This window comes from Salvelinus alpinus, chromosome 28, assembly GCF_045679555.1.
Source record: "Salvelinus alpinus chromosome 28, SLU_Salpinus.1, whole genome shotgun sequence".
Classification (NCBI taxonomy): domain Eukaryota; kingdom Metazoa; phylum Chordata; class Actinopteri; order Salmoniformes; family Salmonidae; genus Salvelinus; species Salvelinus alpinus.
Window position 1 is genome coordinate 33054077 of NC_092113.1, and position 23187 is coordinate 33077263.

The following is a 23187-nucleotide window of genomic DNA, read 5'->3' on the forward strand; positions in this document are numbered from 1 at the left end:
GGGCAGATTATGTGGCGGACTAGTTTGTTGAAAGGAGGCATCCTATGACGGTGCCAGGTCGAAAGTCACTGAGACAATGTTTGTCTATGGAGATTGTATGATGTGTGCTCGATTTTATGCACCTGTCAGCACGGGAGTGGCTGAAATAGCCAAATCCATTCATTCGAAGGGCTGTCCACATACGTTTGTATATATAGTGTATATTCTTCAAGAATCAATGGGTACATATAATTATGTAACATATAATTAAGTCCAAAAATGTGTGTAGCAACTGCTGATAGCCCCTTTAAATTTCAATCCCCCTACAACCGCTGCATCTGTTTTCCTGAGAGGTAACGTTGATGGAAAAGAAAATGACCTGACATGAACTTACAGTGTATTCTGGGGGATGTATCCAGCTATATAAATATTAAGCTACATTTTTGGGCTGTGGTGCAGAAAAGTAGACCTGGCTGTTGTAAAAGCATATCTGACTGCTTTGCTGTGGCTAATGTAAAAGCATATCCGATTGTTGTGCAGTAAAGCAGTCCTGGCTGTTGTAAAGCATATCTGAACGCTTTGCTGTACAGTAAAGCATGTTCCTGTTTGCATCTGAAGCGCTGGGCTGGCTGAAGCAGCTGACATCACTGTAGCAGCACCATAGACTGTGTAGCTAGCAGCACACAGCATGTCCGCAGGCCGCAGCACACAGTACGAGCATGGCCAGGACCAAGCAAACAGGCTTCAGGCTGCCTTTCTTACCCTGCAGCATTTAGAAGTGGCATATACTGTCATTAATCTTCTGTTCAGCTGTTCAGAGGGGTAGAATGAATACAGAGTAGAGGTTGAGGAAAGGTTCTTAACAGGTTAGAGGGGAAACCAAACCATCCACGTTAGTTAGTTTCAAGGAACAACAAGGCATTGTTAGCAGTTGTAGCCAAACCTCTTAATTACTATACTGTACTTTTAAGATTTATGAAAAATAAATCAAAAAAGTATAAAACCTGATAAAAAAATGAACATACAGTATTTACATACCGGTAATGTAGCTTTCCATGCCCATGCTGTTATGCTAGATGCAACTTCATATTGGTCATTTTGACCATATGATTATATTTCGTGGTAGTAAGCATTACGTATTCACATTTTAACATTAGCTTTTGATACAGTCTTTGTAGATTCAGTAATCCAAAGAGGTTTGGCTGTCTGACTTCTACCCTTATAATTCAGGTAGAGGTGTTTTGAGGGATATAGAACACATCACTTGCCCACCAATAAGAGTCGAGGGCCAGGATTCAAACTGCACGATGCTGAACTGTTAAATCGCCGCCGAAGTTAGTGAAGGGTTAAGGAGTAGTCTTAGGGAGGGACAGGGTGGGAGGTCATGCTGCATGCACAGTGGTCAGAGGAGGGGACACCTGTTCTGGACAACCTTGGCATTAGGGGGGAGGAACTGTAGGGACTAGCAGTTGGAGTCGTCACACAGCTGTGCATCACAGAAGAACCGTGAGCCTCGTTTAGCAGTACGGGCTGTGAAGGGGACGCTCTTCAACACTGAGGGGGGAGGAGGATGAGGGGAGAAAATGTCACACCTGAGACAGAGGAACCTGTACTGGTGCTGTACTGTGGTAGACCATCTGATGTGCCATCAGCTTGGTACACTTCTCAGTGTTGTCACTGTAATATCTTTGTATCCAGTATTCCAGCTCTCTCTGTGCCATACCTCCATGTTTTGGTGTATGGACCACAAGGTCTTTGGGTGATTCTGAAATTGCACCATATTCCCTATACAGTGTACTATGTTTTGACCAGCAGTGCACTATATGGAGTAAGTTGCCAGGACAGGGATATACTGCATGTTGAATAACGTAGATGACGCTATGTCCAGGAGGACAGAGATATACTGCATGTTGAATAACGTAGATGACGCTATGTCCAGGAGGACAGGGATATACTGCATGTTGAATAACATAGATGATGCTATGTCCAGGAGGACAGGGATATACTGCATGTTGAATAACGTAGATGACGCTATGTCCAGGAGGACAGGGATATACTGCATGTTGAATAACGTAGATGATGCTATGTCCAGGAGGACAGAGATATACTGCATGTTGAATAACGTAGATGACGCTATGTCCAGGAGGACAGGGATATACTGCATGTTGAATAACGTAGATGACGCTATGTCCAGGAGGACAGGGATATACTGCATGTTGAATAACGTAGATGACGCTATGTCCAGGAGGACAGGGATATACTGCATGTTGAATAACGTAGATGACGCTATGTCCAGGAGGACAGGGATATACTGCATGTTGAATAACGTAGATGACGCTATGTCCAGGAGGACAGGGATATACTGCATGTTGAATAACGTAGATGACGCTATGTCCAGGAGGACAGGGATATACTGCATGTTGAATAACGTAGATGACGCTATGTCCAGGAGGACAGAGATATACTGCATGTTGAATAACGTAGATGACGCTATGTCCAGGAGGACAGGGATATACTGCATGATGAATAACGTAGATGACGCTATGTCCAGGAGGACAGGGATATACTGCATGTTGAATAACGTAGATGACGCTATGTCCAGGAGGACAGAGATATACTGCATGTTGAATAACGTAGATGACGCTATGTCCAGGAGGACAGGGATATACTGCATGTTGAATAACATAGATGACGCTATGTCCAGGAGGACAGGGATATACTGCATGTTGAATAACGTAGATGACGCTATGTCCAGGAGGACAGGGATATACTGCATGTTGAATAACGTAGATGACGCTATGTCCAGGAGGACAGGGATATACTGCATGTTGAATAACGTAGATGACGCTATGTCCAGGAGGACAGGGATATACTGCATGTTGAATAACGTAGATGACGCTATGTCCAGGAGGACAGGGATATACTGCATGTTGAATAACGTAGATGACGCTATGTCCAGGAGGACAGGGATATACTGCATGTTGAATAACGTAGATGACGCTATGTCCAGGAGGACAGGGATATACTGCATGTTGAATAACGTAGATGACGCTATGTCCAGGAGGACAGGGATATACTGCATGTTGAATAACGTAGATGACGCTATGTCCAGGAGGACAGGGATATACTGCATGTTGAATAACGTAGATGACGCTATGTCCAGGAGGACAGGGATATACTGCATGTTGAATAACGTAGATGTACTTTTTGTAAAGTAACAGGAAGGAAAGGCATTATTAACACATTATTAACATATTATTACAATTATTAACATTTAACATTTGGATTATTTTACAGTAGATTTTGATTAATGAGAGTTGAGTTCGGGAACTGTCCTGAGTTAGCACATCCCATGAAGCAGGGCATTGGGAGGGTAATGCCTCAACTACATGCCTACTGTATACTTTGAGGTTCAATTGCTACTTAGCCGCACAGATACTACATAATGATGAGACACTACTAATCTAGATAACTAGCAGGCCACAAAAAGGAAACTACTGGGACATGATTGAGAACTGGAATCTGCTGTTGTCTAGATGCTCTAGAGCCTCTGGTAGTGGTGTCTGAACCGCGTAACACAGTGCTCCTCCAGCCGAGCAATTGAGTACCACAGTGATCTTAGCCCAGTCCCTGGGGCTGCTGGGGTTGGGGCAGCTGGGGTTGGGGCAGCTGGGGCTTGGGCTTGGGCTGGGTTTGGGTTGTTGGGGCTGGGGCTGGGGCTTGGGATGGGGCTTGGGCTTGGGTTGTTGGGGCTGGGGCTTGGGCTGGGGCTGGGTTTGGGTTGTTGGGGCTGGGGCTTGGGATGGGGCTTGGACTAGGGGGCCTGGGGCTCCTACTGGGGCATGGCTGGGTGCTGCGTGGCTACCAGCGAGGCTGCATATCGAGCCCACCTGTGATGATATCCTCAATGGTGCCGTCCTTCCCCTCGTATACGGGTCGGTGGTCCTTGGCCTGGCGTTTACGCAGCTCAGAGATCAGCTCCTGTTGCTGCTGCCTCTTCTTCACTACCTGGACCTGGGAGGGAGAGGAGGAAGAACATCAAATTCTGCCTAAATGGCTTGAGCTGCCCGAGGATCGTTTCAATCATACAAATGCATAAACTCCTTATAGTAAGTGTGAGAGTCTTATATTGAGAATTATAAAAGAAGTGGGTCTAATCCTGGCTGTTGATTGGTTAATACCGCATTCCAGACGGTGTCTATTCCACAAGTTACCACCGGCTAAAGCTATGACGTTGAAATGCCTATTTACCCTGTTCCATCTCACTGCGCAATCCATTTTCTCATCAGTCCAGCCAGACAATTTATAAAGTCAATCTCCACTGTAAAAAGCATCTAGACATTATCGCCCATTTACTTTAGACTAGCTTTTAGTTTTCAACAGCAGAGATTTGTATAAATCTTGCTGTCTGTCAGTCTGGTGGTCAGCCTGGTGGTCAGTCTGGTGGTCAGCCTGGTGGTCAGCCTGGTGGTCAGTCTGGTGGTCAGTCTGGTGGTCAATCTGGTGGTCAGCCTGGTGGTCAGTCTGGTGGTCAGCCTGGTGGTCAGTCTGGTGGTCAGCCTGGTGGTCAGCCTGGTGGTCAGTCTGGTGGTCAGTCTGGTGGTCAGTCTGGTGGTCAGGTGATCAGTCAGGTGGTCTGGTGATCAGTCAGGTGGTCTGGTGGTCAGCCTGATGGTCTGGTGGTCAGTCTGGTGGTCAGTCAGGTGGTCAGTCAGGTGGTCAGCCAGGTGGTCAGCCGGGTGGTCAGTCAGGTGGTCTGGTGGTCAGTCTGGTGGTCTGGTGGTCAGCCTGGTGGTCAGTCAGGTGGTCTGGTGGTCAGTCTGGTGGTCAGCCAGGTGGTCAGCCAGGTGGTCAGCCAGGTGGTCAGGTGGTCAGTCAGGTGGTCTGGTGGTCAGCCTGGTGGTCAGTCAGGTGGTCTGGTGGTCAGCCTGATGGTCTGGTGGTCAGTCTGGTGGTCAGTCAGGTGGTCTGGTGGTCAGTCTGGTGGTCAGCCAGGTGGTCAGCCAGGTGGTCAGTCTGGTGGTCAGTCAGGTGGTCAGTCAGGTGGTCTGGTGGTCAGTCTGGTGGTCAGCCAGGTGGTCAGTCAGGTGGTCAGTCAGGTGGTCTAGTGGTCAGTCTAGTGGTCAGTCTAGTGGTCAGTCTGGTGGTCAGTCTGGTGGTCAGCCTGGTGGTCAGCCTGGTGGTCAGCCTGGTGGTCAGTCTGGTGGTCAGTCTGGTGGTCAGCCTGGTGGTCAGTCTGGTGGTCAGCCTGGTGGTCAGTCTGGTGGTCAGCCTGGTGGTCAGCCTGGTGGTCAGTCTGGTGGTCAGTCTGGTGGTCAATCTGGTGGTCAGCCTGGTGGTCAGTCTGGTGGTCAGCCTGGTGGTCAGTCTGGTGGTCAGCCTGGTGGTCAGCCTGGTGGTCAGTCTGGTGGTCAGTCTGGTGGTCAGTCTGGTGGTCAGGTGATCAGTCAGGTGGTCTGGTGATCAGTCAGGTGGTCTGGTGGTCAGCCTGATGGTCTGGTGGTCAGTCTGGTGGTCAGTCAGGTGGTCAGTCAGGTGGTCAGCCAGGTGGTCAGCCGGGTGGTCAGTCAGGTGGTCTGGTGGTCAGTCTGGTGGTCTGGTGGTCAGCCTGGTGGTCAGTCAGGTGGTCTGGTGGTCAGCCTGATGGTCTGGTGGTCAGTCTGGTGGTCAGTCAGGTGGTCTGGTGGTCAGTCTGGTGGTCAGCCAGGTGGTCAGCCAGGTGGTCAGCCAGGTGGTCAGGTGGTCAGTCAGGTGGTCTGGTGGTCAGCCTGGTGGTCAGTCAGGTGGTCTGGTGGTCAGCCTGATGGTCTGGTGGTCAGTCTGGTGGTCAGTCAGGTGGTCTGGTGGTCAGTCTGGTGGTCAGCCAGGTGGTCAGCCAGGTGGTCAGTCTGGTGGTCAGTCAGGTGGTCAGTCAGGTGGTCTGGTGGTCAGTCTGGTGGTCAGCCAGGTGGTCAGTCAGGTGGTCAGTCAGGTGGTCTAGTGGTCAGTCTAGTGGTCAGTCTAGTGGTCAGTCTGGTGGTCAGCCAGGTGGTCAGCCCGGTGGTCAGCCAGGTGGTCAGCCCGGTGGTCAGCCAGGTGGTCAGCCGGGTGGTCAGTCAGGTGGTCTGTCGGGTGGTCTGTCTAGTGGTCAGTCTAGTGGTCAGTCTAGTGGTCAGTCTGGTGGTCAGTCTGGTGGTCAGTCTGGTGGTCTAGTGGTCAGTCAGGTGGTCAGTCTGGTGGTCTGGTGGTCAGGTTGTCAGCCGGGTGGTCAGTCAGGTGGTCAGTCTGGTGGTCAGTCTGGTGGTCAGCCGAGTGGTCAGTCAGGTGGTCAGTCTGGTGGTCAGTCAGGTGGTCTGGTGGTCAGTCAGGTGGTATGTCTAGTGGTCAGTCTAGTGGTCAGTCTAGTGGTCAGTCTGGTGGTCAGGTGGTCAGTATGGTGGTCAGTCTAGTGGTCAGTCTAGTGGTCAGTCAGGTGGTCAGTCAGGTGGTCAGTCTAGTGGTCAGTCAGGTGGTCAGTCTATTGGTCAGTCTAGTGGTCAGTCAGGTGGTCAGTCAGGTGGTCAGTCAGGTGGTCTAGTGGTCAATCAGGTGGTCATTATTCATTACAAGATTTAGGTCAGGGTTCAGGGTTTAGTGAATGATTTGTCCCAAATACAATGCTTTTCATTTTGGAAATATTTAGGACTAATTTATTTCTTGCCACCCATTCTGAAACTAACTGCAGCTCTTTGTTACGTGTTGCAGTCATTTCATTCGCTGTAGTAGCTGACGTGTATAGTGTTAAGTTATCCACATACATAGACACAGGCTTTACTCAAAGCCAGTGGCATGTCGTTAGTAAAGTTTGAAAAAAGTAAAGAGCCTAGGAAGCTGTCCTGGGTAATTCCGGATTCTACCTGGATTATGTGGGAGAGGCTTCCATTAAAGAACACCCTCTGTGTTCTGTTAGACAGATAACTCTTTATCTACAAAATAGCAGAGTGTGTAAAGCCATAACACATACGTTTTCCTAGCAGCAGACAATGATCGATAATGTCAACATCCGCACTGAAGTCTAACAAAACAGCCCCCACAATCTTTTTATCATAAATTTATCTCAGCCAATCATCAGTCATTTTTGTAAGTGCTGTGCTTGTTGAATATCCTTCCCTATAATTTGTTTACTGTAAAATAGCATTGTATCTGGTCAAACACAATTTTTTACAAAAGTTTACCAAGGGTTGGTAACAGGCTGATTGGTTGGCTATTTGAGCCAGTAAAGGTTTTTGATTATTCTTAGGTTGCGGAATGACTTTTGCTTTCCTCCAGGCCTGAGGGCACACACTTTCTAGTAGGCTTAAACTGAAGATATGGCAAATAGAAGTGGCAATATTGTCCGCTATTATCCGCAGAGATTTTCATCTAAGTTGTCAGACCCCGGTGGCTTGTCTTTGTTGATAGTCAACAATACTTTTTTACCTCTTCCACACTCAAAATTACAATGCTTGTCTTTCATAATTTGGTCCGATATATTTGGATGTGTAGCGTCAGCATTTGCTGCTGGCATGTTATGCCTAAATTTGCTAATTAAAAAATCATTGAGCATCTTTTGGCTTTTTGGGCCTTGTCTGTCAGATTTAGGGCTAGGGAGACTTCTAGTATTGTACCTTGGGGTCATGTTGCTTGGCCTCCTGAGCCAGTAACTTCTCTCTCATGGCTTTCTCCTGCTTTTTCCTCTGCTCATTGTCCTCCACCGCATCCTGTAGGGAGGACATCACAAAATGCACGCCATTCAGAGAAAACTTAGCTAAGCCAAGCTATGGAAAGATTTGGTCTCTTTTATAATAGAATAACTGGATCTGGGAGTTGAATAAACAAAGAGATAACATACTTTCATGTAGCTAAACAGTCAGCACCATTCATTTTCTCTGTGTGTTTGTGTGTGTTTCTTGCTCTTCCCCTCCCTGTTTCTCTCTCTAACACACACACACACACACATGCAAATGCACAAATCCTTTTGCTGCACGTTTCTTTAACAGATCCATAAATCCTTGTAGAGAACAATCTCAGGAAGGTGTCTGTGTCGCAGGACAGAGCTGTCCATCCGGGGGAGGCAGAGGCAGAGCGGGCCATCGGTCCAGGGGTCAGAGGGGGGAGGCAGGGGCGGGAGGGGAAGACAGGTGGGAAGGGGGGAAGACAGGTCCCAGTTTAAACACCACAGCTACCGTTCTGACCCAGCTGGCCCTTCCTGTTATTAGACCTGTTACTCCAGTCCACACCCTGTCCTGTGGCACACAGACAGTTCTGCTTTTCTCTGGGAGGCAGCGGGACAACAGCCAGACTAACTCAAGGTTAGTCTAACTCCCATAGGACAGAGAGAGTAAGCTCCTCCTGAACATGGCCCTGTGAGGCTAAGTTGGTAAAAGTGTGGCGCTATTGACACACATCAAAGCACTACAAGGTCGTGGGTTCATTTCCTACAGGGATCACACACACATCCTACATGTATGAACTCACTTTACAATAAGTCACTTTGGATAACAGTGTTAGCTAAGTGGCCTGTTACATACATGTGATCCCTGTAGAAGATGTGTGTTGTTTGGTCCTTCCTTACCTTGTAAGCTCTGATGAATCGCACAAACACAGGGAAGAACACGGAGGGAGGAGTCGTCTTGGAACTCTCCCCAAAGTAGTTCACCACATTGTTGAAGGCTTCCTAGAAATGACCCGGGAGAGACACGTGTCAAGGGTAGAACACAACATTTGTCAACATTGCAAACCTTAACAAAGCCTTTTTTATAGTGTTGTGCTGTATTGTTGCACAGGTCTTTGTTGTGCTGCGTCTAAGAAGGAAGAGGTGTTGTTTCATGTTACACTAAGTTGTGTTGTGTTGTGTTTGGCAGTTTTAGAACAGGTAGAACAGGTTCCTGAAGAAACATTGTGTGCTTGCTTTAGCGATCAACAAAATGTTTTTTTGAGTATTGGAAGAACTATTCAAGTTTAAAATGTTAGAGACGTTAGTGTTGAAAAATTCAGTTTGTAGTTTTGATAGGATGGAGGTGGCTTGAGAACCTCAGCGGTCTTGGCATCCTTTTGCAGTTTGTCCAGCTGAGTGTCGCTGGTCTGGAGGAAGCCCTTGAGAACGGAGTGGTCATGGAGACTAGACTCTCTCCTGATCAGATCCATCCCTTTACCCAGCTCCCGCACGTCCAGCAGCACATTCTCCAGAGACACTAGAGAGAGATACGCACACGCACACACACACACACACACACACACACACACACACACACACACACACACACACACACACACACACACACACACACACACACACACACACACACACACACACACAATATCAAACCTCCTTATTTCAACGGTGCATCACATGTACTACAGTCTTCTTTGTACAGTGAGAAGAGAAGAACCCATTCCAGTTGAATGGTGTCTGTGTGTGTAACTCGGTAGTCACCTGCAGCAGCTTTGTCCACAAAGTGCAGTTCGTTGAAGAAGTTAGCCAGCTCAGGATACTTCTCCTTGACAACCACAGCTATGTAGTGGAGCAGAGTCATCTTCCTGTCTGTAGACTTAGTGTCCAGTAGCTGGGGGAGGAAAGAATTCCATATCAGTCAAGGCTCTTTTCACTTGCTCTGGAGGAGTACATTTTGAAACAAGTGTACACATCACAGGAGGTTGGTGGCACCTTAATGGTGGAGTGGTAATGGCTGGAGCGGAATAGTTGGAATGGCATCAAATACATCAAGTACATGGTTTGATGCCATTCCATTGTCTCCGTTCCAGCCATTAATATGATCTTTCTCCCCTCAGCCTCCACTGGTACACATGGAGCCTTTTATAACTAGTGTCCGGTAGTTGACAGAGAAAAAGATATACACAACCAGAATACATATCAGCGTCTTTAATCAACCTTGAAACAAGTGTACAAGTGTAGCATTGTATTATTGATTACTACCTGGAACTACCTGGAACTGAATACATGTCCAGAATACATGGCCCTTTTCATTCTGGAGGAGTACACAGGACTTGCAGAGAGCCGCCCTCTAGAATGTGCTACTTTGTATCGTACAGTACTCACCAGATCAAGACTTTGTAGTTTGAAGCCATACACAGATCCTCTCTTGCTGCTGTTCATGTAGTTTCCCAGGGCTAAGATGATCTATGTGAGTACAGAAAGTAAAGAATAAACATCTTAGCACCATACTAATGTGGCAGTGGTCAAGCAAAAGCTACTCGGTTTCCCTACATATTTGTTACACTAAGAGCATCTTTCGTCCATTGCCTACAATTGACCTGGATGATCTTTGTGCTATGAATATTTTGGGAAACTCACCACTGACTGCTAATGTGAAAGGATGCTTCTCTTCCAATTCAAACCAGTTTAATCATTGATGATGGACGACAACGATGAGAGAACCCTTACCTCTAGCATTCGTTTTAACTTGGGTGAAGACTTGACGGATGCGGACGCTGCGATAATGGCATTGAGCTGCGGGGTTAGCATGTTAACGTTGTCTGAGAAGTTCCCTACGAACGTAATAATATTCATCCTCTGGGTGAGCCGTTCGATCTTGGAGAAGAAGAGCATGAATCTATCCTCGTCCGTCAGCGCGTCCAGCGGTCGCCGCTCCCGCTCGTACTGACGCATCATCTTCCCCTCCGCCTCCGTTGGAAGGAAACGCATCAGACACTCCACGAAGTCCACCGGCAGGGCCTTCAGGTCGAAGCTATAGGGAGAGAAAGATAGTACAGGTTACAATACTGAAAGATTAGAAACATCAGACAGGACAGGTTAGAAACATCAGACAGGACAGGTTAAAAACATCAGACAGGACAGGTTAGAAACATCAGACAAGACAGGTTAGAAATATCAGACGGTGAGACAGGTTAGAAACATCAGACAGGACAGGTTAGAAATATCAGACGGGGAGACAGGTTAGAAACATCAGACGGGACAGGTTAGAAACATCAGACAGGACAGGTTAGAAACATCAGACAGGACAGGTTAGAAACATAAGACAGGACAGATTAGAAACATCAGACAGGACAGGTTAGAAACATCAGACAGGACAGGTTAGAAACATCAGACAGGACAGGTTCAAAACATAAGACAGGACAGGTTAGAAACATCAGATAGGACAGGTTAGAAACATCAGACAGGACAGGTTAGAAACATCAGACAGGACAGGTTAGAAACATCAGACAGGACAGGTTAGAAACATAAGACAGGACAGGTTCGAAACATAAGACAAGACAGGTTAGAAATATCAGACAGGACAGGTTCGAAACATAAGATAAGACAGGTTAGAAACATCAGACAGGACAGGTTCGAAACATAAGACAAGACAGGTTCGAAACATCAGACAGGACAGGTTAGAAACATCAGACGGGACAGGTTGGAAACATCAGACAGGACAGGTTAGAAACATCAGACGGGACAGGTTAGAAACATCAGACAGGACAGGTTCGAAACATAAGACAAGACAGGTTGGAAACATCAGACAAGACAGGTTAGAAACATCAGACAGGACAGGAGACAGGTTGGAAACATCAGACAGGACAGGAGACAGGTTGGAAACATAAGCGCTAGAACTGGACACGATGCAGTTAGAGCCAGCGGATGGGCCTCTTTTCTGAGTCTGGCTCCTCTCTAGGTTTCTTCCTTCTAGGGAGTGTTTCCTTGGCACTGTGCTTCTGCTTGCTCTTTGAAAGTCTAGGCTGGTTACTGTAAAGCACTTTGTGACAACTGAATTGTTGATGTGATTAATTGATGGAGAGTGAGGTATAGGCTACAGTACATACGTCTGTATGGCTTTGCAGATCTCTTCAGTGCTCTTGTTGGCCTTCCTCAGGGTGATAGCCAGGTTCTTGGAGCGGTTTGCGTCCAGCAGGGAGACCTTGTTGATAGCCTTCTGAGACACCTTGGTCTTGGGGCCACTCAGGTCCACCACTGGACCCTGGGCCTTGGTCTTAAACAGTTCCTCAAACTTCTCCACATCCAGGTCCTATAGACAGACAACACACACGACACACTCAGTCAAACGTGATACCTCAATGCATGTCCATTTTCTATGACAATGAGAATGTTTCATTCAATGAGTTAGGACTTGGGCCTTGAATGAATTAGGAGTGTGGCCTTGAATGAATTAGGAGTGGGGCCTTGAATGAATTAGGAGTGGGGCCTTGAATGAATTAGGAGTGGGGCCTTGAATGAATTAGGAGTGTGGCCTTGAATGAGTTAGAAGTAGGGCTTTGAGGGCCTATTTTCCTGACCACCCAACATGACAAAGAACAACTCAGGCCCCTAGTTAAGAGGTAAACGGTCAGATGAAGGCCCCTAGTTAAGAGGTAAACTGTCAGATGAAGGCCCCTAATTAAGAGGTAAACTGTCAGATGAAGGCCCCTAGTTAAGAGGTAAACTGTCAGATGAAGGCCCCTAATTAAGAGGTAAACTGTCAGATGAAGGCCCCTAATTAAGAGGTAAACTGTCAGATGAAGGCCCCTAATTAAGAGGTAAACTGTCAGATGAAGGCCCCTAATTAAGAGGTAAACTGTCAGATGAAGGCCCGTAAAGGGAAGTTTGTCCTGAACTGGTAGACTCACCTCTAGTACTCTTTCATCATCTATCTCACTGAAGACCGTACCGTTGATCTGGTTGGGTTTCAGAGCGGTCCAGTTGAATATAGGCAGACGGAACTTGGTCTTGATGGGCTTCTTGATCCTGATAGCTGCAAACCGACATTATTAGAGTGCTTATTATTAATTTAAAGAAAATCAGGAAAGCCATTACATAGAATATCAGGACAGCCATTACATAGAATATCAGGACAGCCATTACATAGAATATCAGGACAGCCATTACATAGAATATCAGGACAGCCATTACATAGAATATCAGGACAGCTATTTCATTGAAAATCAGGTCAGCTATTACATCAAAAGTCAGGACAGCCATTTCTTGAGATTTAGGACAGCCATTACATCGGAAATCAGGACAGCTATTACATCGAAATTCAGGACAGCCATTACATCGAGAATCAGGACAGCCATTACATAGAATATCAGGACAGTCATTACATAGAATATCAGGACAGCTATTTCATTGAAAATCAGGTCAGCTATTACATCGAAAGTCAGGACAGCCATTTCATTGAAAATCAGGACAGCCATTACATCGGAAATCAGAACCGCTATTACATTGAAATTCAGGACAGCCATTACATAGAAAATCAGGACAACCATTACATGGAAAATCAGGACAACCATTACATAGAAAATCAGGACAACCATTACATAGAATATCAGAACAATCATTACACAGAAAATCAGGACAACCATTACATAGAAAAGCAGGACAACTATTACATAGAAAAGCAGGACAACCATTACATAGAATATCAGAACAATCATTACATAGAAAAGCAGGACAACCATTACATAGAAAAGCAGGACAACCATTACATTACAACCATTACATCCGACTTGTATATTGTACTGCATTCTTTTGAACACATTCTATACTCCACCTTAAATATATTTAGATGCTGCTACTAGCTCTTACCTGATAGGCCCATATTGAGGATGAAATTGGGAGCAGTTCCTGGTAGAGGCGGGGCCATAGGAGGGGGTGGGTGTGGGCATGGAGCATTCTCTCCTGTGGAACAGAAGACAAACACAGCATAAAACAACGGCAGTCTATAGGAGCCATAATAAAATCTCAAGCTTATGAATGTCTGTGAGAGAGACTAGTGGAGCTCTAACAGGCTCATATTGGTTTATGGTGGCATACACTAATGTTGTGCGTCCATCCAGCTGTGTGTGTCACCATAGTTCCTGGAACCATGCTGTAAACAGTGATTCTGAACCTTTCAGTGGGCCTCAGAATGGAAACGGTTGAGAACCCCTGCTGTGAAGGACAATGTGAAAAGAAAGCCAACACAGTACAGTTGGAGTCGGCACAATGCTGTGAAAGACTATAACTGTGCATGGTAATGTACCTAGAGCAGAGGGAAGTGGAGGGGGGGGAGGGGGAGGTGGTGCTTCACTGGCCCTTGGTAGACTAGTCCCTGGTCCTCCTGGTCCTCCTGGCCCTGTTACTCCTCCAGGCCCCACTGAGAAGCCTCCGTTCTGCCCAAAGTCACCGAGAGGCACCACCGGACCTCCACCCCCTCCTCCTCCACCACCAACACCACCGCCCCCTCCCAGGGGCTCGATGGCGATGTCCCCGTCCGGCTGCTTGCGGAGGCGGATGGTCCCCTGCTGTTCCATCTCCAGCAGGCGCTTCTCGATGTTGAAGCTCCTCTGGAAGGCAGCGTCCTTCTCCTTGATCATCTTCCTCAGGGTGTGGACCTGGGTGTTGGTCGACTCGTACGTCTCCTGTTGGGTCAGAACACCAGGGGGAGACAGAGAGAAACCACACTATGATAACTCCACAAACTATACAGGATCATAATCACTCCATTTCCTGACAATCAATTTGCTATCATAGCATTCTTGCTAGAGCATAGTTGATCAAACGTTAATGTCATTCTGCCATTGCTGTACATATAGTTCTCCAGGAGTTGTAAAACACTGTTGCTAAACAACATATTAATACAACATTGAGACACGCTGTTCTGAATCATAAAGGGTACATTTGATACTGTATATGAGAAATATAATGATAATTTCATTCGGTATCATAATAGTGATCGCCAGCTTATCTTACCCGTATGACATGGAGATCCTTGTCCTTCTGTAGGAGCTGCTTCTCCAGGTCAGCCACTTTCGTAATGGTCTCATTCTCCACGTCCAGAAGCTTCTCCGTCACCTAGTACAGGGTGGAGAGGATAGAGGGTGAGCAAAGAAAGAGAAGGTAGGAGGCATGGAGAGAAAATCAGTGAGTGAAGTGATGGGACAAGAGGGATGGAGAAAGGGAAGGAGGAGATGAATTAAAGCATTGATCCAGTAAAGTCCAACTCGGGCATCTCGCCCAGATCCACTCCCTTTTCTCTCTCTCTCTCTCTCTCTCTCTCTCTCTCTCTCTCTCTCTCTCTCTCTCTCTCTCTCTCTCTCTCTCTCTCTCTCTCTCTCTCTCTCTCGTACTGTAATCTCTGCAGCATTAATAAGAAATGTGATATAACTAGCAACATGACACAGGCAGTGTAAGTGAGGCTGAACTGACACAGTTTTCACTTTTGAATTTGGACAGATAACACGTGTTGTAAACTAAAGGAATTCTTAGGGTGGAATGTTTCGCTCTCTTCCTCCCCCATAATTCCTGGTCCCTGAAAGCAGGGTTTGTTTTGAAATTCTTAGGATGACGGCATGTCTAAGTCTGACCTTTCTGTCATTGGAACAGTTTGGTGGATTGTTTCCTTGTATTACTGACTGACTGACACCAGAAAATACATAATCAGACAATAGTGATGTACCTGATTACTTTGTTCATGGAACCGTTTTCATGTCAAATGTTCAGAAGGGAAAAGGACACATATAGAATCTATAGAATTCATGGTCAGTCAGGTGGTCAGCCTGGTGGTCTCGTAGTCAGTCTGGTGGTCTGGTGGTCAGCCTGGTGATCAGTCTGGTGGTCAGCCTGGTGGTCAGTCTGGTGGTCAGTCTGGTGGTCAGCCTGGTGGTCAGCCTGGTGGTCAGTCTGGTGGTCAGTCTGGTGGTCAGTCTGGTGATCAGTCTGGTAGTCAGCCTGGTGATCAGTCTGGTGGTCAGCCTGGTGGTCAGTCTGGTGGTCAGCCTGGTGATCAGTCTGGTGGTCAGCCTGGTGATCAGTCTGGTGGTCAGCCTGGTGGTCAGCCTGGTGGTCAGTCTGGTGGTCAGCCTGGTGTTCAGTCTGGTAGTCAGTCTGGTGGTCTAGTGGTCTGGTAGTCAGTCTGTTGGTCTAGTGCTCTGGTGGTCTAGTGGTCTGGTAGTCAGTCTGTTGGTCTAGTGGTCTGGTGGTCTAGTGGTCTGGTAGTCAGTCTGTTGGTCTAGTGGTCTGGTGGTCTAGTGGTCTGGTAGTCAGTCTAGTGGTCTGGCAGTCAGTCTGGTGGTCAGTCTGGTGGTCAGTCTGGTGGTCTGGTAATCAGTCTGGTGGTCTGTTGGTCAGTCTAGTGGTCTGACATTCAGTCTGGTGTCTGACATTCAGTCTGGTGTCTGACATTCAGTCTGGTGGTCTGGTAGTCAATCTGGTGGTCTGGTTGTCAATCTGGTGGTCTGGTTGTCAGTCGTTTCATCTGGTTGTCAGTCTGGTAGTCAGTCTGGTGTCTGATAGTCAGTCTGGTGGTCTGGTCGTCAGTCTGGTAGTCTGGTTGTCAGTCTGGTGGTCAGTCTGGTGGTCTGGTTGTCAGTCTGGTGGTCAGTCTGGTGGTCTGGTTGTCAGTCTGGTAGTCAGTCTGGTAGTCAGTCTGGTAGTCAGTCTGGTAGTCAGCCAGGTGGTCTGGTGGTCAGTCTGGTAGTCTGGTTGTCAGTCTGGTAGTCTAGTTGTCAGTCTCGTAGTCAGTCTGGTGGTCAGTCTGGTGGTCTGGTTGTCACTCTGGTAGTCTGGTTGTCAGTGTGGTAGTCTAGTTGGCAGTCTCATAGTCAGTCTGGTGGTCTGCTAGTCAGTCTGGTGGTCAGTCTGGTAGTCTGGTAATCAGTCTGGTGTCTGATAGTCAGTATGGTGGTCTGGTTGTCAGTCTGGTGGTCTGGTTGTCAGTCTGGTGGTCTGGTAGTCACTCTGGTCATCTGGTTGTCAGTCTGGTGGTCTGGTTGTCAGTCTGGTGGTCTGGTTGTCAGTCTGGTGGTCTGGTTGTCAGTCTGGTCATCTGGTTGTCAGTCTGGTGATCAGTCTGGTAGTCAGTATGGTGGTCTGGTGTTCAGTCTGGTGGTTTGGTGGTCAGTCTGGTGGTCTGGTGATCAGTCTGGTGGTCTGGTGTTCAATCTGGTGGTCTGTGGGCAGTCTGGTGGTCTGGTGATCAGTCTGGTGGTCTGGTTGTCAGTCTGGTGGTCTGTTGGTCAGTCTGGTGGTCTGGTTGTCAGTCTGGTCATCTGGTTGTCAGTCTGGTGGTCTGGTTGTCAGTCTGGTAGTCTGGTTGTCAGTCTGGTAGTCTGGTCGTCAGTCTGGTAATCAGTCTGGTGTCTGATAGTCAATCTGGTGGTCTGGTGGTCAGTCTGGTAGTCTGGTAATCAGTCTGGTGTCTGATAGTCAGTCTGGTGGTCTGGTTGTCAGTCTCGTCATCTGGTTGTCAGTCTGGTAGTCAGTCTGGTGGTCAGTCTGGTGGTCTGGTTGTCAGTCTGGTCATCTGGTTGTCAGTCTGGTGGTCAGTCTGGTAGTCAGTCTGGTGGTCAGTCTGGTGGTCTGGTAGTCAGTCTGGTGGTCAGTCTGGTGGTCTGGTAGTCAGTCTGGTGGTCTGGTTGTCAGTCTGGTGGTCTGGTGGTCAGTCTGGTGTTCTGGTGGTCAGTCTTGTGGTCAGTCTGGTGGTCTGGTAGTCAGTCTGGTGGCCTGGTGGTCAGTCTGGTGGCCTGGTGGTCAGTCTGGTGGTCTGGTGGTCAGTCTGGTGGTCTGGTGGTCAGTCTGGTGGTCTGGTAGTCAGTCTGGTGGTCTGGTGGTCAGTCTGGTAGTCAGTCTGGTGGTCTGGTAGTCAGTCTGGTGGTCTGGTGGTCAGTCTGGTTGTCAGTCTGGTGGTCTGGTAATCAGTCTGGTGGTCAGTCTGGTGGTCTGGTGGTCAGTCTCGTGGTCAGTCTGGTGGTCAGTCTGGTGGTCTGGTGGTCAGTCTGGTGGTCTGGTGGTCAGTCTGGTAGTCAGTCTGGTGGTCTGGTAGTCAGTCTGGTGGTCAGTCTGGTGGTCTGGTGGTCAGTCTCGTGGTCAGTCCGGTGGTCAGTCTGGTGGTCAGTCTGGTGGTCAGTCTGGTGGTCTGGTTGACAGTCTGGTCATCTGGTTGTCAGTCTGGTAGTCAGTCTGGTGGTCTGGTAGTCAGCCTGGTGATCTGGTGGTCAGTCTGGTGGTCTGGTAGTCAGTCTGGTCGTCTGGTGTTCAGTCTGGTGGTCTGGTGGTCAGTCTGGTAGTCAGTATGGTGGTCTGGTGATCAGTCTGGTGGTCTGGTGTTCAATCTGGTGGTCTGTGGGCAGTCTGGTGGTCTGGTGATCAGTCTGGTGGTCTGGTTGTCAGTCTGGTGGTCTGTTGGTCAGTCTGGTGGTCTGGTTGTCAGTCTGGTCATCTGGTTGTCAGTCTGGTGGTCTGGTTGTCAGTCTGGTAGTCTGGTTGTCAGTATGGTAGTCTGGCCGTCAGTCTGGTAATCAGTCTGGTGTCTCATAGTCAGTCTGGTGGTCTGGTGGTCAGTCTGGGAGTCTGGTAATCAGTCTGGTGTCTGATAGTCAGTCTGGTGGTCTGGTTGTCAGTCTCGTCATCTGGTTGTCAGTCTGGTAGTCAGTCTGGTGGTCAGTCTGGTGGTCTGGTTTTCAGTCTGGTCATCTGGTTGTCAGTCTGGTGGTCAGTCTGGTAGTCAGTCTGGTGGTCAGTCTGGTGGTCTGGTAGTCAGTCTGGTGGTCAGTCTGGTGGTCTGGTGGTCAGTCTGGTGGTCTGGTTGTCAGTCTGGTGGTCTGGTGGTCAGTCTGGTGTTCTGGTGGTCAGTCTTGTGGTCAGTCTGGTGGTCAGTCTGGTGGTCAGTCTGGTGGTCTGGTAGTCAGTCTGGTGGCCTGGTGGTCAGTCTGGTGGTCTGGTGGTCAGTCTGGTGGTCTGGTGGTCAGTCTGGTGGTCTGGTAGTCAGTCTGGTGGTCTGGTGGTCAGTCTGGTAGTCAGTCTGGTGGTCAGTCTGGTAGTCAGTCTGGTGGTCTGGTAGTCAGTCTGGTGGTCAGTCTGGTGGTCTGGTGGTCAGTCTCGTGGTCAGTCTGGTGGTCAGTCTGGTGGTCAGTCTGGTGGTCTGGTGGTCAGTCTGGTGGTCAGTCTGTTAGTCAGTCTGGTGGTGTGTTAGTCAGTCTGGTGGTATGGTGGTCAGTCTGGTGGTTCTTACATGGGACAGGTGTTCCTCCAGTTCCTCCACCTTCTCCAGAGCCACGTTCTTGGTCTCTGCGTCCTCCAGCAGCCCGCCCACATCAAACACATTGTCCAGGTAGGCCTGAATCTGTACTGACAGCTTGTCACTCTCTGTGTACTTGGATTTCTGTAGGGAGAGAAGGAGAGATTCAGGTCAGTGAGTCACAGTAAGACACATATGAAGGTACCTTAGAGGTAACATTTTAAAGGCATCTTGGAAAAGGGACAGAACTTAAAATGACCATTTCCACTTCCTGCCTTCAAATGCGGTCTCAAAAGGCATAAGCCACAGCCTATGTATGGCTCCTTGGAGACTTCATTCAAGTAGATGTTGGGCCAGAAGTTTTTCCTGACCTGACCAGGTACAAATCCAGGCCCTAGTTTTAGTGACTGTTCATGAACACATGATTTACATTAATTATTATATTGTATTTATAGCGTCCTCCATACCTCCAGGTATTCGTCAAGGCCCAGCTTGGTGAACTCATACTGCAGGTGAACCCTGAAGTTCATGTCTTCTACTGAGTGAACCACGATGTTGATGAACTGCATGCAGGCCACCATGAAGTCAATGTTCCCATCCTCCACACGGAAATAGTCCATCAGCTTCTCAAAGCGATGCTTCTCCTTGCACACCTGAAAGGGAAAAGAATGAGTATGTATTAGATCAATACAGAGCTGAGTATCTTTTGGGGAAGTTTGCCAAGCAGTGAAAAAAGTAATCTTCCAGTCCAATAGAGTAGGACGTAGTTCAGTTATGTTCCCTTCTGAACCACTTCAGTGTCCGATATGGTCCAATATTTGTTATATAAATTTGACATAATGTATGGCTGTCTCTTTGTAAAATACAGTTCCTGTGCTGTATTACAGAGTCTCAGGTTAGAGAGTGACTCGTTACTGTTTTTCTATTTTGAATTACTGATAATCTTCCTTCCCAACAGAATGCCTAATGAAACACTAAGAAAGTTGACATTAAAGGCATTAAATATATTTCAAATTGGAACAATTTAGATAATTTCAAATATACAAAAGTAAATTTATCACGGATATACTTCAATATACTTCAATATATTCATGAAGTATGATTAAAAACAAAAAAATGCCACCTGGGATGCCAAGGATATGAGTGTAAGCAAAGGTCAACACACTCCATTTGGAATGAAAAGACCTCCTGATTATAGGAATTCATGGGAAGGGAACATAAGAAAATAAGGCAAAGGGATAAAGATCTCGCCACACACACACACACACACACACACACACACACACACACACACACACACACACACACACACACACACACAGAAACACGCGCACGCACGCACACACACACACACGCATACACACACATACAAACACACACACAAACACACGAACTCACACAAACACACACACACACACGCATACACACACGTACAAACGGTTACACACACACAAACACAGAGCTGATTTCCCAACCTAAAGAGAACCCTCAGATTTGAATAAAGACACAATCCCTTATTCCATATCAGCATTCTTTAGCTAGTTGTGCTGTAATAAATAGCTAAACAACTAATATAAACCAGGTCTGCTTCCCAGATGGCACCCTTTCTCCTATATACTGCACTATTTTTTACCAGGGCCCAAAACATTTCAGTAAAGTGTCAACTGTCATTATTAAGTTTTAAAAATCCCACTATATTTTAAAATCCCACTACAAAGCTGTTGGTTGAATCCCACATTGTTGTGACTGGGTGGCTGATAAGAGTATTGGGGCTCTGTGGGGCTCTGCAGATTGCTCAGAGTAATTGGGTTGTTCCGGTGTTTAGATGACTATTCAGGCTAGAAAGGCTAAGCAAACTCCCAAAGGAGAGTTGATCCTTATCAAGGTCACCTCATATCTGATGGCTTAATGAGACTAATAGCCCTAGACATAGCAGGGTTTTGGCCTTTGCCTAACAGAACTGTGTTCAAGTAGTATTTGCTTTATTGATTGAGCTTGCATGGCACAATGGAACTAGTGGAATAGTCTCAAATGTATAAACCCTATTAGGGCTGTTGCGGTGACCGTATTGCCGCCACACCAGCATGATGTTTAGTCACGGTAATTAGGCTTCTCCAAGCTCTGATGCTGCTGATGGTCATTAGTAGCCTACCAAACTTGCTAACTGCCTGGTACTCAGCACTCTATTGTCCCTCTAATCACTATGACATCAATGCAAATGTAACTGAAAATCTAATCAAACACTTCATGAGAGCCCATTTTGCGCAAGATTTCTATAGGCTATGCAATTGCAGGAGAAAACAGAGTGATGGCTTCTAATAAAAAAATGAATCTCCCATCAGCGTTCTATAGGCTAGGCCTACTATATTTACTTCTCAACTTTCCTAATATTAAGCACATTGCTTTGCTTTACAACAGGAGTATAGCCTACCTGGCTGGCATAAAAATTAACCACGGGAAAAGTGTCCTCCATTCGCTATTTAAGTGCAGAGATTACATGTATTTTTTCCGCTGCCCCTGTTTCGATACAGGTGCATGATAATGGTCCATTCTAAATCAAAACAAATTTCACACATATATTATTTACTATATGTAAAGACAAGATTAAATTAAGAATAGTCTGATGTGTGAGACTATGTGTGAGATGTGTGACAATATTAGCCTATCACTTGTGAATTATATATCACTTGTGAATTATATATCACTTGTGAATGATGCCCAGCATAAGAACATTGCCTTTTTTGTGACTTGTTGGAATCATAGTCGCACACCTCATGTAGCCTAGCCCATAGGCCTATATGTTTTAATAAGGTCAGTATCACACCTCATGTAGCCTAGCCCATAGGCCTATATGTTTTAATAAGGTCAGTATCACACCTCATGTAGCCTAGCCCATAGGCCTATATGTTTTAATAAGGTCAGTATCACACCTCATGTAGCCTAGCCCATAGGCCTATATGTTTTAATAAGGTCAGTATCACACCTCATGTAGCCTAGCCCATAGGCCTATATGTTTTAATAAGGTCAGTATCACACCTCATGTAGCCTAGCCCATAGGCCTATATGTTTTAATAAGGTCAGTATCACACCTCATGTAGCCTAGCCCATAGGCCTATATGTATTGATAAGGTCAGTATCACACCTCATGTAGTCCAGCCCATAGGCCTATATGTTTTAATAAGGTCATTATCACACCTCATGTAGCCTAGCCCATAGGCCTATATGTTTTAATAAGGTCAGTATCACACCTCATGTAGTCCAGCCCATAGGCCTATATGTTTTGATAAGGTTTGTATCACAGCTCATGTAGCCTAGCCCATAGGCCTATATGTTTTGATAAGGTTTGTATCACAGCTCATGTAGTCTAGCCCATAGGCCTATATGTTTAAATAAGGTCAGTATCACACCTCATGTAGTCCAGCCCATAGGCCTATATGTTTTAATAAGGTCAGTTTCACACCTCATGTAGTCTAGCCCATAGGCCTATATGTTTTAATAAGGTCAGTTTCACACCTCATGTAGCCTAGCCCATAGGCCTATATGTTTTAATAAGGTCAGTATCACACCTCATGTAGTCCAGCCCATAGGCCTATATGTTTTAATAAGGTCAGTATCACACCTCATGTAGTTCAGCCCATAGGCCTATATGTTTAAATAAGGTCAGTATCACACCTCATGTAGTCCAGCCCATAGGCCTCTATGTTTTAATAAGGTCAGTATCACACCTCATGTAGCCTAGCCCATAGGCCTATATGTTTTAATAAGGTCAGTATCACACCTCATGTAGTCCAGCCCATAGGCCTATATGTTTTGATAAGGTTTGTATCACAGCTCATGTAGCCTAGCCCATAGGCCTATATGTTTTGATAAGGTTTGTATCACAGCTCATGTAGCCTAGCCCATAGGCCTCTATGTTTTAATAAGGTCAGTATCACACCTCATGTAGCCTAGCCCATAGGCCTATATGTTTTAATAAGGTCAGTATCACACCTCATGTAGTTCAGCCCATAGGCCTATATGTTTAAATAAGGTCAGTATCACACCTCATGTAGCCTTGCCCATAGGCCTATATGTTTTAATAAGGTCAGTATCACACCTCATGTAGCCTTGCCCATAGGCCTATATGTTTTAATAAGGTCAGTATCACACCTCATGTAGTCCAGCCCATAGGCCTCTATGTTTTAATAAGGTCAGTATCACACCTCATGTAGCCTTGCCCATAGGCCTATATGTTTTAATAAGGTTAGTATCACACCTC

General features: G+C 46.8%; 1 protein-coding gene and 1 long non-coding RNA gene across 6 annotated transcripts in view; one reads left to right on the top strand and one right to left on the bottom strand.

Moving 5' to 3' along the window:
* LOC139558003 (formin-like protein 3) overlaps positions 1-23187 on the bottom strand; it is a 90100-nt gene that overhangs the window by 3526 nt on the left and 63387 nt on the right. For 2 of the 5 annotated variants that reach the window (XM_071373375.1, XM_071373370.1), the window contains 15 exons: positions 19397-19582; positions 18924-19073; positions 14666-14767; positions 13956-14334; positions 13520-13612; positions 12562-12686; positions 11761-11963; positions 10382-10685; positions 10037-10117; positions 9413-9542; positions 9010-9170; positions 8552-8653; positions 7605-7697; positions 3870-3993; positions 1412-1533 (listed from right to left, as the gene is read on the bottom strand). In XM_071373375.1, the coding sequence (XP_071229476.1) occupies positions 1442-1533; positions 3870-3993; positions 7605-7697; positions 8552-8653; positions 9010-9170; positions 9413-9542; positions 10037-10117; positions 10382-10685; positions 11761-11963; positions 12562-12686; positions 13520-13612; positions 13956-14334; positions 14666-14767; positions 18924-19073; positions 19397-19582 (2325 nt within the window). In that variant the 3' untranslated portion in view covers positions 1412-1441. Of the gene's footprint in view, positions 1-741; positions 790-1397; positions 1534-3869; positions 3994-7604; positions 7698-8551; positions 8654-9009; positions 9171-9412; positions 9543-10036; positions 10118-10381; positions 10686-11760; positions 11964-12561; positions 12687-13519; positions 13613-13955; positions 14335-14665; positions 14768-18923; positions 19074-19396; positions 19583-23187 lie in introns of all 5 variants that reach the window. The other 3 variants (XM_071373374.1, XM_071373372.1, XM_071373373.1) reach the window with 3 other exon arrangements.
* The window catches only part of LOC139558004 (uncharacterized), a 68190-nt gene that overhangs the window by 1080 nt on the left and 43923 nt on the right, over positions 1-23187 (top strand). The window lies entirely within an intron of this gene.